At 43.2% G+C, this 16597-nt stretch overlaps 1 protein-coding gene across 3 annotated transcripts in view; it reads right to left on the reverse strand.

Annotated features, from left to right (window-relative positions):
* Positions 1–589: 589 nt before the first annotated feature.
* The window catches only part of LOC105282466 (zwei Ig domain protein zig-8), a 251689-nt gene continuing 235681 nt past the window's right edge, over positions 590–16597 (reverse strand). For all 3 annotated transcript variants that reach the window (XM_011344424.3, XM_011344426.3, XM_011344422.2), the window contains exons 6-7: positions 15672–15882; positions 590–3559 (exon numbers count right to left, since the gene is read on the reverse strand). In XM_011344424.3, the coding sequence (XP_011342726.1) occupies positions 3447–3559; positions 15672–15882 (324 nt within the window). In that variant the 3' untranslated portion in view covers positions 590–3446. The remainder of the gene's footprint in view (positions 3560–15671; positions 15883–16597) is intronic.

Genomic DNA, 16597 nt, shown 5'->3' on the forward strand with positions numbered 1-16597 from the left:
AAAATGCTTTTTACAAAAATTTGGCAAGTTGTACGCACAAAATTGCACCCATGCCCTCTCGGAATAAAATAAAGGAATATAATGAAGCTTTTAAAAGTGCCTTTAGAAGCGTAATAAAAAAGAAATTCATAATCTTCTTTACAGAATCAAGAAAATTATGAATTTCTTTTTTATTACGCTTCTAAAGGCACATTTAAAAGCTTCATTATATTCCTTTATTTTATTCCGAGAGGGCATGGGTGCAATTTTGTGCGTACAACTTGCCAAATTTTTGTAAAAAGCATTTTATTGTGCAAATATTGTGCGATGGCAGCGCCATCGCGAAGAAGTTCACTAGCAGCTCCAGCATCCCCTTAAGCATTAAACGGCGCGCTGCATCGCGCGAGCTGTGTAACATCCCCGGTTTTCCGTTCTCCGGCACCCTTCGACGACGACGACGAGCGTGCACTCTTGTTGTCTCTCGTCCGCTGGCGCGCGTTGAAAGGGCGAGACGCGTTTTCGCGGCAGACGTGGTTCTCCACGAGACGTGTCGCCTGAATAACGCATTAAGTGTACAAACGAAGACGACGAAAGAATTCGATTCCCGAAATCGAGATGCTGCTCTTTATCTCTACTTCTTCTACGTGTTTTGTATCTCTTCACACACACACACCCACACACGCGCGCGCGCGCGCGCGCACATGCACGCACACGCGTGTCTCGCCTTAAAAATTAGGACAATACAGAAAGAATCGTCGTTTAATCGCCTTAATCGCTACGTGTATCCGACATGTGTGTACAGTGTCTCGGGCGAGAGAAAACGATGCTCTACTTGATGATTTCGGTGGGCCCTCGAAAGGGTAACGCCGCTGATGGGGGCGGGAAGCCCCGTAGTACGTGCCCGACACATTTCCGCCGCCATCGCCGCCGCTCGGTGGACCTACGGGTCAGGTCGGTCCAACTCTGGCCAAAGTTATCGTATTTACATGCGCGATAACGATACCCTCTCGTATACTGATTCGACAGATAATTCGATTAATCCCGACGTAATCGCGCAGGCACGAACGAGCACGAATCTCACGAGGGCGAATGAGAGAGCTTAGCTCGCGCGAGCTGCGCGACTTGCATGCGTATCCCTTTTGCGACCGCTAGTTTGATCGAGATGATATCATTCGACAGCGCAGGTTATTACCGCTTCGTGCATGCACAGAGAGACCGTAATAACGAGCCGGGAAATAAACGGAAGAAATTGCATCGAGAGGGACAGAGGGAGCAGGCTCCTCCTCTTGAGGAGACGCTCGTTCCGCGCAGTTCAGCCAGATGACAAGAGGGACGACGATGCGACGTTCGCGTGCAATTTTAAAAGCCGGAGCTTGCATGCGGCTCGAAAAGAAACGACGTACGTCACGGCGTCAGTTGCTGAACATTCCGGCGGATACTGCTTGTCCGACTTTCTTGTTGGACTTTGTAGAACGCCCGAAAAATATGCGCGCGCCCGCGTGCTTCGCCGGGACTTTGCAAATTTCCCGAACGTCCAGTATAAAGTCGTAATCGACGACGGACGCGTCCTCCAACTTACGTTACTACCGGCGTAAAGAAGCCCTTCGTGCTCATTCGTGACTAACGCAAAAAGTTTTGTTGTTCCAACGTTAATAGAAAGTGCGCTGCGCCAGTGGATCGATCATGATCTTTCGACTGCTCCGCGTGATGAAATCTCTTTCTCGCGGAGTTCTCCTCGGTAGCCCAAAGAAACACGCTTCGAGAGACACGCAATATTGTGCGCGAGTGCAAAACACACAACGTACTTATGTACCTTGAAGACATCTTGAATACCGCCGGTATTGAACGCACGACAATTTGTCGACGTTCAATATTGCGCGTCGAGCTTTCCCTCCGCGTAATAATCTGACGGAAGAAAGCGGTTTCGCTTTCGATGTTTCTCTTTCGGCGCTTTTCCGGATGCTGTGGAGGAGGTATACCTCCTAGTGGTAATAACGCAGCCGTCGAGATGCCTCAATGAGAACGGCTTTCCTAATAACATGCAGCGTGAGAGAGTGCCGTACGATCCGCTCGTTTTTCGCTCGCGGATTGCAAGTCCCATGCACGCTTTGTGCATGTTCTCTGCGCGCGATGAACGCGTATCTCCGCGTGGTGATGATGATGATGTCTATCGACGTAAATTATCACGAGCTCTTGTAAGAGATCGCTTTTACAGCGCTTTCATCAAAGTCGGCTGCGCGGTTGTAAAGATGATACCTCGTGAAAATTTTTTACACAGAAACTGAAAACGCACGTGAAACTGTGTGGCGCGAGATCAAACGCATGTTTCGGCGTTCATATTTGACATATCCCAGGAGAAATTTGCCAGATTTCGAAAACGCAAAGCTCGCACGGAGGTTTCAAAGGTAAAGGATCCAATTGGCTTCGTCTCTCGAATGATGCAGGACTTTTCAACTTTTATTAACAATCAGATTTTTAATAACAGATGTAGTTCTCTGATAATCGATTTATTCGATATATTCAATGACGTTTTATAATGAAAACAATTTGAATGTCAAATGCATCTGCAGAGTCTAACAAATCCTCTGCTACACCATACAGATTATTCATGGCTGAATTAACGTTTTGGAAATGTAAATAATAATAATAATAATAATAATAATAATAATAATTGAACTGTTTCTAATATAATATAAATGTTCTGAAACGTAACATCTAAATGAAACAAAAATAACAAAGACCTGCGTCATTTTCGCATACTTTTGTAACGTGTCTCATCTCGATTTTTGGGAGATCACACTCCGTCAACACGATCGATTCGTCGTGCCGTGCAAATTCGAGCAAATTAATCCGTACGATCGGCCGATCTTAACTGACCGGCCGCGTCCACGTAAGCCGGAAATTGGACCAGGCCTGGGCCGCGTTAATCCGCATCGTCGTGGCGACGTATTTCGACCCGGGGAGATTACGATTACCAGCGAGTATTTACATAATTCGAGTCGCATGCGCGTCGCGAGTAATGACCCGGAGCAGGCAATCGCGCAATCTGCCACGAAAATCTCGCATATCTAAGTAGTCCAGCCGGCGGCAATCTCGACTAAAGGTAAATAAGGAATAAGGAGGAATCGGGAATGGAAATCAGGAAATCAGGGAAAAAGGTAGGAGGGCGAGGGGCAGAAGGAAGATAGCACGAGGGGGAGAAGGAAGGCGAAAGAGGAAACGAGGAGAACGGGAAGAACGAAGTGGAGGGCGAAGAAGGATATCTATAGAGCAATGATCGGTGAGGGGGATGGACAAGACACGCAGGAGTGGTATGGCAGTGTGAACCAGAGGGAGGAGAGGGCGGGTGGGTGGGCGGGCAGACCTTGTGAAGTGTCCCGGGAGTAATATCCTATCTATCACAAACGGAAGTAATGGTGTAATAGTTATGGACATTCCCCTTTCTCTCTCGTCAAGTGAAGTGGCGCTTATCGCGCCAGACCGACCCCCGCTGCGATGAGCAACACCGGCACCAGCACCCCCGGCAGATTCCGCCACGCTGCCGACGTCTTGCGGCGCTGTATCGCTGCCATCTTGTCACCTGAAACACCAAAGCAGAGGGACCAAGGGTGAGTCCGTTAGCGAGAGCGAGTATCTGACAGCTAGAAGGGGGTGAGTATCGGACAGATCGATCGGCCGACCAGCAGGTCGGTCGGTCGGTCGGTCGGTCGGTGGGTTGGTCGATTTTCGCCGCGTCCCCGATATCGAAGTGATTGGGTACGCGTCGACAGGACGCCGCCACCGTCGTGGTGGTTTGGAAACGCGGTGGTGTTGTCTCTCTTGTAAGTTAAGTCGGGCGTAAGTTATTTCCGCCGTAGTGCACCCTGTCCGCCACGCGAAAGCTAAAGCGGAGAGTACACTTGGTAAAAGAGCGATTGTTCTCTCTCTGTTTATTTTCTCTCTCTCTCCTATGTCTCTTTCTCTTTATCTCTGTTGTTCTATGCGTTATTCCATAATTGCATCGTCCATTACGAGTGCTTTCAGTTATGTATAAGTTATGTATAAGCGAAAGACAAAGGAGAAAGAGAGAGAAAAGGGGGCGATTGAAAGGCGACTTACACAGATTACGTAGATTAAACCCGCATATGCAAACGGATGCGAATCCGCGGCTCACGTTTCACGTTAAACGGCTGGTTTGATTCGAATCCATTATTCATATTGGACATACCACGCTGTACGTACATCAGGCGGAGCAAAAGTCAAGATCGGACTAGCGCACGTGTACGCGGCGTGTACCTATGCGGGCGCGGTTTCTAGGATAACCGTTTGAATAATCAATTTTAAGTAACGGCAGCGATGTTTAAGGGGATGCTGGAGCTGCTAGTGAACTATTTTTTCACTATAGCGATGGTAATTGCAGTTTCGAAAATTCTCTTTATTGCTTGTGCGGAATAAAAAATCCTTTTCCACAAATGAAGTATAGATAGAAAGAAAGCCCGCTCTACAGGACTTTATATTCAAAATGGAAAAAAAAGTTAGAAAAGACAAATGCAAGTTTTTAACTTTTTTCCATTTTGAATATAAAGTCCTGTAGAGCGGACTTTCTTTCTATCTATACTTCATTTGTGGAAAAGGATTTTTAATTCTGCACAAGCAATAAAGAGAATTTTCGAAACTGCAATTACCATCGCTATAGTGAAAAAATAGTTCACTAGCAACTCCAGCATCCCCTTAACGCGGCTCGACGCGCGCTGCGCGCGAACGAGTGAGCGATTTCGATTAACTTTATGCACATCTAAGAATCATGTACACACGCGATGATCACGATAGATAAACGCGGATTTTTGCGGATACCAGCCGGCTTTACCTCCACTTAATCCGCTTTCCATTTGCGGTACATGCGATACTCTGAATGCGGGCGATCGTGTTTCATGCATTAATGGTATCAACGGTACATGTCGGCTATTATAATGTCTGCCCACGGTATTCGCTGATCGTTATGGCATCGAACGTAATATACAAAATCAAAGAATCGTATTATCGTTTGCTTTTATTATTCCCAAGTAGATTACGACAGAGCTTTTCTTCTTGTGAAGAAAAAGCCGCGTTCTCGCACGATGCATTTTACATTCAAAACTGGATTTAATCACGCGATGTTAATTAATTACGATCCTCTCTCGGTTCTTTCTTCTCTGACGTAACACGCGGCTCGCGATATTACGTCGTAAGGCGCGAGTTTCTTCTGCTCGGATTAGCGTGCGCAGTAAATCCGAAATAAATTCCGTCACTGCGCGAGTAGATTTCCATTATAATTTCCAATTGAAATTGTGGACTGCCACGGACTCGGTGCGGCCCGGCGCGTCTCCGCGTTGCATACAAAATTACTTCGACGCACCGTACTGTCGTTGTATTCGGTGAAACTGCACAGAGTGTGACGTGGATTACATGAGCTAATTACTGTCGTAGTTACTCGGGCACTGGCGCGTCGTACACACCCCACGGAATAATTAATGCTGATAATAGATATATGCCACGTATTATGAATTGCGTTATATAATACCGATATTAATCCGTTGTTGCGGAGATTGATGATAATCAAGGAATGACAAGCATTCGGCTATTTAATTAGTGCGACGAATCTACGTTCGACTTATGCCATCGTCTGTCCATTTTGTCGCACGTGATATAATAAATTACTTATTGTCGGATAATCAACGCGATAGAAATAATTGTGCATATTAATAATTACTATTCTTTTCTAGAAGACGAAAGAATCTTATAAGATACGTTTAACTCCGATGTAATCAAATTGAAATTGAATAAGTGAAATAAAAATTGCATAAATAATGTAACAAGTCGTACTTTGGCAGTGATGTATATATAACCGATATTAGAATAGTTTATTTAATTGATGCAATTAATTCCATCATCAATGAAAGCGTATTGGATTATCAGCGAAAAGCAAATCAGAATACATTAAAATGGGTTACGATATGTAAAACGTACTAGTAGTGAATCAGAATACAAAGTACGTCTCAGTACGTTAGTGAAGTTCCGGAAGTTTAATCCAAAGTTTAATCAGCAGAATGTCTTGTCTTTCCCAATGTAATGTTGAACATCTGAAAAACTCATGAAATGACTTTGTCTGAAATTTTTAATTTAAAAAGAAAATCGACTTGCTGAGAAAATTTCTTCTTTAATAAGGGCGCATACGATAAAACACATTATTTTAATTAATATAATTGTTTTAATTATTCATTTCTAATGAAATCGGGTTACAGTATTTTCATAGTTGCCTTTTTTCATGATGCTGATTACTTTGATATGACAGTCGTATATTATCATCTATGTGCATCTTTGAGCAGCTGTCATGATTGAGGATATATCTCGAATTTCACATTACAATTTGTGTTTTTTGCCGTTGAAAGCTGAAATTTACTCATCAAATGCCAGATTAAGAATCTGTAGAAGATTGACACAATCGTGTATGACACTTCGTCAAGCTAGTTTTTTGAAATTGATCATCTTGATGCAATTATCCTATTTTTGATAAGAATATTCACTACCGTGATTATAGCGCGATAAATAAAAGAAGATACTAGGACTTGCTTATATCAGATTTGCACTTTTTGCAAAATACCGCGGAATTATTTTGGAGAAATATTGTACGGCTCTTTTTATATTGCAAAAGCGCCTTGTAAATAAGAAATAATCGTAAATAATAATTAAAGGCGCAAAACTGCAATATATTTTTACCATAATATAAGTTCAATAATGAATAATTTTGAAAAATAGATAGCGAATGCGTATTCTAATAGAGTAATTCCTTTATTTACTTTTAATTAATTATACGTTAGTAAGTTTACGTTAATTTTAAAACTGCTCAACCAACTTTGTACTCTTTACTTCGTACTTTCTACTTTGTGGTCATCTCTCCTGAGAGATATATGGGAGAGACTAAGGTCCTAGCATTTAAAAAAAATATGTGTTTTGTTCTAAAAACAATGTTTTATGAAAGAAAAGATTAAAATATAATAATTTATAACAGTCTATCTTTTTAAGATTTTTTAATATTTATAATTTAATATTTAAAATAACAAGGTATGTTTTTTCGACAATCAAAAGAGAAGCTATAGTTATTTATTCCTAAATTATCCTAAATAAAAAATCATAATAATTTAAAATCACAATAAAGTATTCAAAATATCTATTTTCGAATTGGCAATTAATGAATATCACATCTTTTTTAATACTTAAGCATTTCTCGGGGATTTTCCCGACTTTCTTATATCATCGATCCGCTGCGTACACGATGGCGTACGTGCACGCATTACCCTATTGTGCAATTTGCGTGCGCGTTATAACGTGAGTACCCGTTTGCGGCTAATTAACCCGACCGGCCAATGTTTGCACCGAGCTTACGCCTCTGGCCTGAAAGACCGCGATTTCTCCTTTCATACGAAATAAAGGCGTCCATTGTAAATGGCGCGCTTTCACCTACTTGCCGGCTTACAAAGGATGCTTGGCCTTTGCGTTTGTTCCCGAAAATGTATTTCGTACTATCATTCAATAATGAATTAGCCGCATATCCGTTTTGCGTTTGTGTTACATGTAACAAAGGAATAAATGTCGCGCAAAGCTGCGCTTAAAAGTTTTGTATGTAGAAAGAGTCAGAAAAAAGGAAAAATTCGAACATTTACTCGCGTAACATGTAGCTAATCCTTGACTGTATTTTCTTTCTGAATATACATTAATTTTGTAAAGACACGTAGTGCATTAATATAATACGTAATAAAAAACTTTTGCTAATGGCTATAAATTTATCTTTGTAACAAATTTTTATATTTTATATGCAAAAAAGAGCGTTACGACAATGTCAAATGCAGAATGACATTTCATTTAGCATTCAAAGGTACGAAATGAAACAAGAAATATAAAGGAATATAAAGAGCAACTGTGTGTCACTGTGAATTTAAAAAGTCACGTAATAATACGAAGTAAATTTCTGTCTTTGACGTGCATAAATGTACATTAAATTAATTAATTAATCATGTAATGTAGACAGAGATCTCGTTGGTTCCGCGGAACGTGACAGAGTCAGTGTTTCTTTTTAAAAATAACATCGGCCTGTTTTTGAGAAGATCAAGAGTATGATTCATATGATTCTTCGCCATAAACCGTACCGTATTTTCCCACGCCTGTTCAGCTTCCAATAGATTTATTGATCTCGCGTATTATCTTTTACTTGATATCTCCCAACTGCGGACTTGTGGGGTGAAGCGAGGTACTTCCGTCGATCAAACTTCCGCGGTTAATTAACCACCGGCCGATATTTGCTCGGGTTTTGCGCCCGATACTCGCTTCAAGACCGTAATGATGTTCGCTCTCAAATAGAATCATAGTAATCCGCCGTTTAACGGCGGAGTTATCTGCTATACTCGTGAAACCACAAATACACGGCACCCCCAGTCGGAAGTGGTTAGTACCGTAAATATCAGATTTTGTTTCGCGACTGACTGACCCACCGACCGAGATGTACATCGTTTTTGGTCTTTTATATTTGCGCCCTGGCGTCTCACTGTCCCCTAACAAGTTTATCGCGACAATGAGAAGAGATGGCGCGTGATATTAACACGCCATGATATTAGGGTGTCTTTATCACGGCTGAACAATCTTCGTCAGACGGAACTCGAGATTCCGAAGTGGGGAAAGAAAGAAATGTTTGCGAATCTTCTTTCTTTTTTTCTTTCCTTTATATTTATTTTCTTTATTTTTATCGTATTTTTTTTCGCTCGCGGATGAAGAGAGAGCAGAATCTGTTTCTTGATTAGTATAGATATTGATAGATATTGAGAAGCGTTGTTGTAATTTCGAACTTTCGAAACATTCTCCGGAGAGAGAATGCGCTCAAGTTTTTGTTTATGATGCACGTAGCCGTTTTACAGGCAGGCGGTTTTTGCGCGCGCCTAACTTCGCAACTGAACTGACTACCGCGTTCTTGACTAACAATGACGGGGACTTAACTCATCCAGCAGAACCAATAATATTGATTGCGGAAACTGAATAGCACTCTGGGTTCTGCGAATAAGATTCTGCGCAAACTTTGTCAATTAAATCCAAGTGCATTCAAACATTTACAGAATACGTGCAGTGATTGCGGGATTTAATGACCTCGGTCACATGTATTTATAAGAAGCCCTTTTATTGCCCTCAACTTGCACCACGAGATACTCGCGAATTCTACAGTGCAATGTAAGCGCAAGATATTCGCGTACATTCAACTTTATATTATTTTTAATTAGATTTAATTAATATAAAAAGCAAAATTTTATTTGAAAGATAATTCTAATGTTATTATTATTATTATTTCGACTTTTTGCACAGAATTCTGATGAAACTTATTAATAAAGTACATATGAGCAATCGTCGGAGAGTGCACCAAAATAATTATAAAGTATTCACAGAACAGAGTGGTGTGTTCATAAAAGTAACACGAGTTTCGGATGCATCATGATGCAGAATCTACGTGGAAATCGTGATTTGGGTCAGAGTGCATTCCGGCGTTTACGGCCTACGTGCATCGGTTGTAAAGGCGCCCTCAAAACCTAATGACAAACAGCTGGCACAACCCCGCCAGCGAGGATTTAATGCTCCGATCCCTCGGTAGTGAGAACCGTTTAATAAGAATTCTCACCGCTTCATACATTTTTCATGATAAAACGCAACGGCTCTATCAACTAAGAGGATGAAGATGGATAAATATTATTCATCTAATGCGCCGCTGTCATTATCTCCCTTCTTCTTTATAAGCGTGCTTTTATAAGCAGTCTCGAGAAAAAGGACTTTATTTAGCGTCCCGCAAGAAACTAGATTTATCATTTCGTCGCAACTGGAATTCTTGGTCCCTCACATTTATCAAGGATTCTCCTGCAGGACCGGATAATCTCAGTTTTCACAAAACTTTCGCGTTAACGTCACGCGAATCGAAGAGCCACTTCGGGCACTGCTTCTCAGAATCCATGCCGCTTGTTAAAACAATCTTGTAAATTCAGGGCTGCCGAATATCGACGAAAAATCGAGAAAAAGAGAGAGCAAAAGAGGATGAGAGAGATAGGACAAGTTAATTTTATTCCGTTGTTACGTCGGTTTCGGCGCGTCCATTTTCCGCGAGTTCACCCTCTGTCGATATCTATTTTTCATCGTTTCTCCCCAACCATTAAACGCGAGTATCCTCCTTTCACGATGCTCCGTTTTCTCGCCCTTTCATAACATTGCGCTAAATCGCGCTCTCCTTCTCGCATCTCAATCTCCTTTTATTTCAATTTCTACCCTCATTCCGAGCCGAGATCTTCTTTCTTCTTTTAATATTATCGTACCGCTGGCGCGTAAAGCCGCGAGCTTGCGGCCGAGCTCGACCAGCGACCAGGCCGAGAATTGAGTTCACGTAAAAATTGGACAAGCTGCTCGCGCTACGCGTTTACGGCGCTTTTACTGCCCACCGAATAACATCCCCCCTGACGCGAGGGAGGCCCTGTCGTTCGTTGTAGCCGTCATCCTATAGACACCCCCGGGAATCTCATCGGTGACAACGCCGGCCGTACCCGCTATAATTGGCATGAAAGCGGAAATAAGAGTTTACGAGCAATTCTCGCGGTTAGTCGGGCAAGACAAAGGTCGCAATATATGTCGAGCGTTAGATGCAAACACCCGTTTACGACTTTGATGACAACTGACCAGGGCGAAGGGAGCAACCGGATCGCAACGATCTTCGTCGTCGCTACTGTCGACGTCATCTTTGTCCTCGTTCTCGTCTTCATCCTTGTCCTCGTCGTCCTCGTCGTCCTCGTCGTTGTCGTTGCCAGTTCTAGAAGTTCGCTTTAGCGCGTCGTCTTCCGCAACGCAGGACAGTATATAGTCCGCCCTGCGCCTTTAACGAGATTGCGATCTAGTATCGCTGCGCTAAGCCAATTTACCCACGACGTTGCGCCCGACGCTTAGATAATTTATCGCGACACAAAGTCTTCCCTGTCTCCTCCTGCCTTCCTTCCACCCTCGGTCCTCCTCCTTCACTCGTTTCCCACCGTCCCGCATCGCGCTCGCGAAACTCGCGGAATTTGTGCAGGATACAGCGGCTGCCCAAGTTCCGCAATATTCATTAAGGATTTTGCGGTGTTTCCTCCTACGTGGTGGTACGCGGTCGGGTCAAAGTAAACTCAGTGGTGCCTGGATATAACCGGCCGGTAGTTGCGGCGATCCGTCATTGGACTGTCCATGCACCGCTACACGACGCAATAATCCCACGCGGTCAGTATTTACAGAGACATAATCGTGCATCGCTCCTGCACCACGAGTAACTGAACCCTTCATACTCCAGCAGGTGTACCGTTATTAATTCGTCATTAATTTGTGGAGCACAGAGAAAGAGAGAGAGAGAGAGAGAGAGAAGGAGAGCGTGAAATCCTCCTCGTCGTTGCATTCTCGTAACGGGGTCAAAAATCTTGGGGTCGAAAGGCGATGTCATCAACATGCGCGCGCGCGAACAGAGTACACGTCATGGAGATTTCACCTCATTATCACGTACGCGTAATAATTAATCCTTCATCTTGCGTCGTAAGCAACGTGCGAGCGAGAGAGAGAGAGAACAGAGATGAACGCTTGACGCGATATTGCATGGCCGAGTTGCGTCACGATGTTACGTGAACGCAAGTCCGCGCGCGTCATACTTGACGGAGGAGAATTCTTTGGATACAAGAATTCCGCAATCCGCGCGGGAATTATCTCGAAAAAGTCCGCTCGATGTTAAGTGAGCGATAATTTCACTTTTATCACCTCCACTTTATCCCCTTAGGGCTCGTCTCTCTCCAGAACCCTTTATAACTCTCGCCTCTTTTATTATAATTTTATTATAATTTTAAATGACTCCCGTGATTAGGCGTTATTTTCAATTATGGCACGGGGAGAAGAATCGTCTCGCCAGGGAGCCCGTCCTGTTGTTCGAGATTTCCGTGGCGCCCCGCGCGCGCACGTCGACGCCGACGACGTCGCGGCGCCTTCGGTGACGACCACATTTGTCCCGGGCCGAGCGTTACGTCATCGTTAGTCATTAATAATGGCCGCAGGGCCGCCTTGACCCGGCCTATCGATGTATCATCGTGCCCGGCTATTGCCGCACGCTCCGTGATATAATCCCCCTCGTAAATTTGCTGCGTGAGAGACGAAAAAAAGAAACAAAACCAACGGAACCCTGACGAGCTCACTCTCTCTCTCTCTCCACTGCGCGCACGGATCCTTCTTCCTGTCTCCCGGATATCAAAATTCATGGTGCGCGCCGTTGCGCGGCGGACCGCCAGATTTGCAACATTCATCGGCGATACGTGTCTCTTCCGAAACCGTGTGCCGGCGCGCATGCACACTTTTACCGTAATTTACGGCGCTAGGCGTTGCCCCATATGTTCCCGAGGTCGTGAATTACGGGCCGCGCCGTTGCGCGTTTTCCGGTGGTGGTGGTGGCGCGTGTAGACACGCGCGGAATTCGCGACGGGGTCGAACCACCACGGGTGGCGGTGATGGTAGTGGTGGCGGTGGTATAATGGAGTCCATATCTTCAAAATTTAACTTGGAAGCTTAGTACTTCGCGGAACAGAAGGGACGCTCGTATAACGGTTTATCATGCATGCGAGGGTGGTGCGAGCTGTTTCTCGCGCCCCCCTTGTGTCTTTCCGCATCGGTCATCGGCCGGTCAAGAGGCCGCACCGATTTTACGACGTGGCCTCTCGCTCGATCGTCAACGATGACGTGCACCCCCTCGATCAACCCCATCACACGCCGCGTGTGAAGTGTCGCACGCGCGAGATCTATTTTTAGAACACGCGAGATCTATTTTTACGACGCGCGAGATGCCGTGGTCGGCGCATCGATTTCTAAAAGCCGAATGCGTTACACGTTGAGTCTTTTGTTCGCAGTTTATTTGCCGGCGCGTTCGAAACGGTGAACGTCCTCGATGGTTCTTCCTCGTCTTTCTTGAGGAAAGCAATCTTGTGAAATATCACGACGCATCCTCATTTTGCGAAACGCGTTATCTCGCGTTTAATCGCGGAGATCCATCGGTGCTTTTGCGAGCGGCGTGCATTGAAGGTCCCTGAGAACGTGTTTATTTCGGTGCAGCGGGCCTCTCTCTCTCTCTCTCACTCACATTCCCTGTGCATCCGCATAATAAATCTTCCGGCCGACCGAGTTTCTCGTAATCCAATTAAGATTTTCGCGAGTTCGTCCTCATCCTTTCACATCAATTACGGGGATCCTGGCGGACCTGGAATTGCGAACGACTCGCCGCTAAAGTCATAGCGCGGTGCTCTTCTTTGGCGACAACAAGGAGCCGCCCGGGACCGTTTTTTGCTGAAAGAGCCTTAGGGATTTCTTCGTCAGACGTAGCCCTTGTTAGAAAGAGGTTAAATCGTGCTATATATATGTATACACACACGCACGCACGCATTGGACCGGTGATAGTAGCGAGTGATCGATCGATCCGAAGGACCGGGGAGGCTCGCTTTTATGAGCGAGGATGTCGTCGTGCACGTACATACGCACGTGCGTGTCGTACTGCACTACGTATACTCGTCCACGCGGATTCCCATGTGCGGAACGTGGAAATAACAGAAACAACGTATCGAAAAAGGGGAATTGTGTTCCGAAGTGGAATCGTTCGGGAACGTCGAATAAACGTCGGTTTTCGACCGGATCGAGAAGATTAGACGATTTAGAAGACGTATTTATTGCGTCGTTATTTCGTATTTGTACATCGCGATGTGATTTTTATTGTCGAATCTCCGCGTCAGACGACGATTATTTGTCGAAATATGTCCCTACGTTTGTCCCATCAATTCTTTCGTTCTAAAAAATTGACAACTGCAGAATACATTTATTTGTACATATTACATGATTCAAAAATATTTTTATATTTGAAATAATAATAGAAATTAGTAAAATAAAATAAATAGAATATATTAAAATTAAAATTAAAAGATATTAAAATAAAGTACGTAGCTACATGTGTAATCAGCGAATTGAAAGGTCAAAATATCAAAATTCGGCTCGACCTTTGCCTCGTGATTATTATTCATTTATTCTTTTACATTACGCGCCCCCTAATTGCGAAACTCGTTTCTTTCGTCTAGACAACGAGGAGCACGGACGTTTTCAGCGACAGTACATTCGTGTAATTTGGGATGCTGAATTCTTCACGTGACTCTGAGGATTATCGTACGAAAAATCGCGTATTTGTCATCGATCTCCACAATTTCGAAACCGATCTCTCCTCGAGATTGCCGTTGTATCAACGATCTCAATATTGAACGTGGCCCAACTTCTAAAAGTATCCGACGAGAATTCTCTTACAATCCGCACCGAAAGACACGAGTCCCCTCCGTGCAGCAGTTTATCGGGTCTCCGTAAACGCGTTCGGATTGTAACGGAGATTTTTCCGTTTCATTTCGTCGAGGGAGATCGCCGCCGGTGACCTGTGTGAAGTTAACACCCCATTTTTGAAATTTTGAAATTCTAAAAGTTGTTCCAGGTTGTTCTAGACTTGTTCCAGAAGATCAAATTTATATAATAAAAATTTTCACGGAAAATTGAAAAAAACAATTTTTTACCTGGCACTCCATTTTTCGAAAATCAAACTTTTAAAGGTTGTTCCAGGTTGTTCTAGTTGTTCTAAACATTGTTCCAAAGTATTAGATTGATTGGTCAAAACCTTTAAGAGATATCGAAAAAAAAAGAATTTTGGAAAAAATCGTTTTTGAAGAATGGAACAAGTTTTATATCCAAGAAAATCTCGAAAAACTAAATAAAACCAAATAATAAGTAAAGTCACCCTGAGGTTTCGAATCGGGGCGTATAAATTTTGTTCCCGGTTGTTCTACTCGAGAAAATGATAGTTCTAAAGCGGGAAGCCTGGAACAAGTTTTATATCCAAGAAAATCGCGAAAAACCAAATTTTTCGAGTAGGGTACAAGAGTAAAGTCACCCTTAGGTTTCGAAACGGGGCGTATAAATTTTGTTCCCGGTTGTTCTACTCGAGAAAACGATAGTTCTAAAGCGGGAAGCCTGGAACAAGTTTTTTACCCAAGAAAATAGAAAAATAATATTTTCCATTAAAGAGTAAAGTGGACCTTATTATATTGTTGCTATGGTCTTGAAATTTTTGTTCTGAGTTGTTTTACACGGTTATAAACATATTCTAAATCGACAATGTTGTAAGTTATTTTGTTTGGGAAAGAATGTCCAAAAACGATTTTTTCCAAAATTCTTTTTTTTCGATATCTCATTAAAGGTTTTGACCAATCAATCTAATACTTTGGAACAATGTTTAGAACAACTAGAACAACCTGGAACAACCTTTAAAAGTTTGATTTTCGAAAAATGGAGTGCCAGGGAAAAAATTGTTTTTTTCAATTTTCTGCGAAAATATTTATTATATAAATTTGATCTTCTGGAACAATTTGGAACAAGTCTAAAATAACCTGGAACAACTTTTAGAATTTCAAAATTTCAAAAATGGGGTGCTAACTTCACACAGGTCCACCGGTGTTTGCTCGATGAAAATACCTGTGGGACACCCGAGAGGACCAGTCCGTCGCGCAACAACAGGGTTGTATCGATTAAGGATTCGGCTGACTTGCGCGCAAAAGACAACTCAACTTGTTCATACTTGCCTTCAGTGACGAAGACGAAGATCGATGCCGGCTTGGTGTTGGAGGCGCTGCACGTGTAATTGCCCGTGTCGGACTCCACCGCCTGGCGGATCGTCAGCCGGCTCTGCGTTGGTCCTGGATCGGTTTGTACGGTCACGCTGCCGCGCGTGGTGTCGTAGTTTATCATCCGGTTATTGTGATACCAGAACACGTATTGCGGCGGCGTCGGGCTCTGGAACAGATAGAAGAAGAATGGACGCCGGTTGACAAGCATGAGATTTAACGCGCGGGCTCCGACAACGCAGCACAAAGAACCGAGGGGTCCGTGGGCTCCTCGCCGAACCTCACTAACATTCGTTATGAGGATTTCTTTCGATGCGGGATAGCGCGTCTTTGTGCCCGGCGAGGAAACCGCAAATGCTGACACGGGATCTCTTTTTGCCTCGTTGCTATTTCCGTTCGCTTATTTCTGGGAAAGCATTGTGGAAGATCTAGTTCGTGTAGTATTTATATATAATGCCTACGATCTCTACGTTAATTTGAGCCGTTCAAAGTAATTAACTCCACTTTTTGAATTTTTTACAATTTTAGTGCCAAAGCACTTGATTAATGCTGAACTTTTTATATTTAAAATAAATTTCCTTAATAATTGGGCTTAACATTCTACACTGTTTATTTGAATTTAAATTTTAAAATATTTTATCAATTTCTCTTCTTTTTGTTTTATGGAGTTAATCAAGTTGACAAATGAGCAGCTCGTTTATAATTGAGCTAGGCGCGACCCGGGTTATTTAGTTAATAATTTATAACGACGTACTTGTGTGCGAAATTTATTCAATTTATTAATTAATCAAATAATGTAGAAATATTTAGTATTCAAATTCAGAAAAATCACGGCGATGCCAGTTTATCAAGGTACGTGCAGTAGAAATTCGATCTTATGCTTT

The sequence above is a fragment of the Ooceraea biroi genome, chromosome 2 (genome assembly GCF_003672135.1).
Source record: "Ooceraea biroi isolate clonal line C1 chromosome 2, Obir_v5.4, whole genome shotgun sequence".
NCBI classification, from domain to species: domain Eukaryota; kingdom Metazoa; phylum Arthropoda; class Insecta; order Hymenoptera; family Formicidae; genus Ooceraea; species Ooceraea biroi.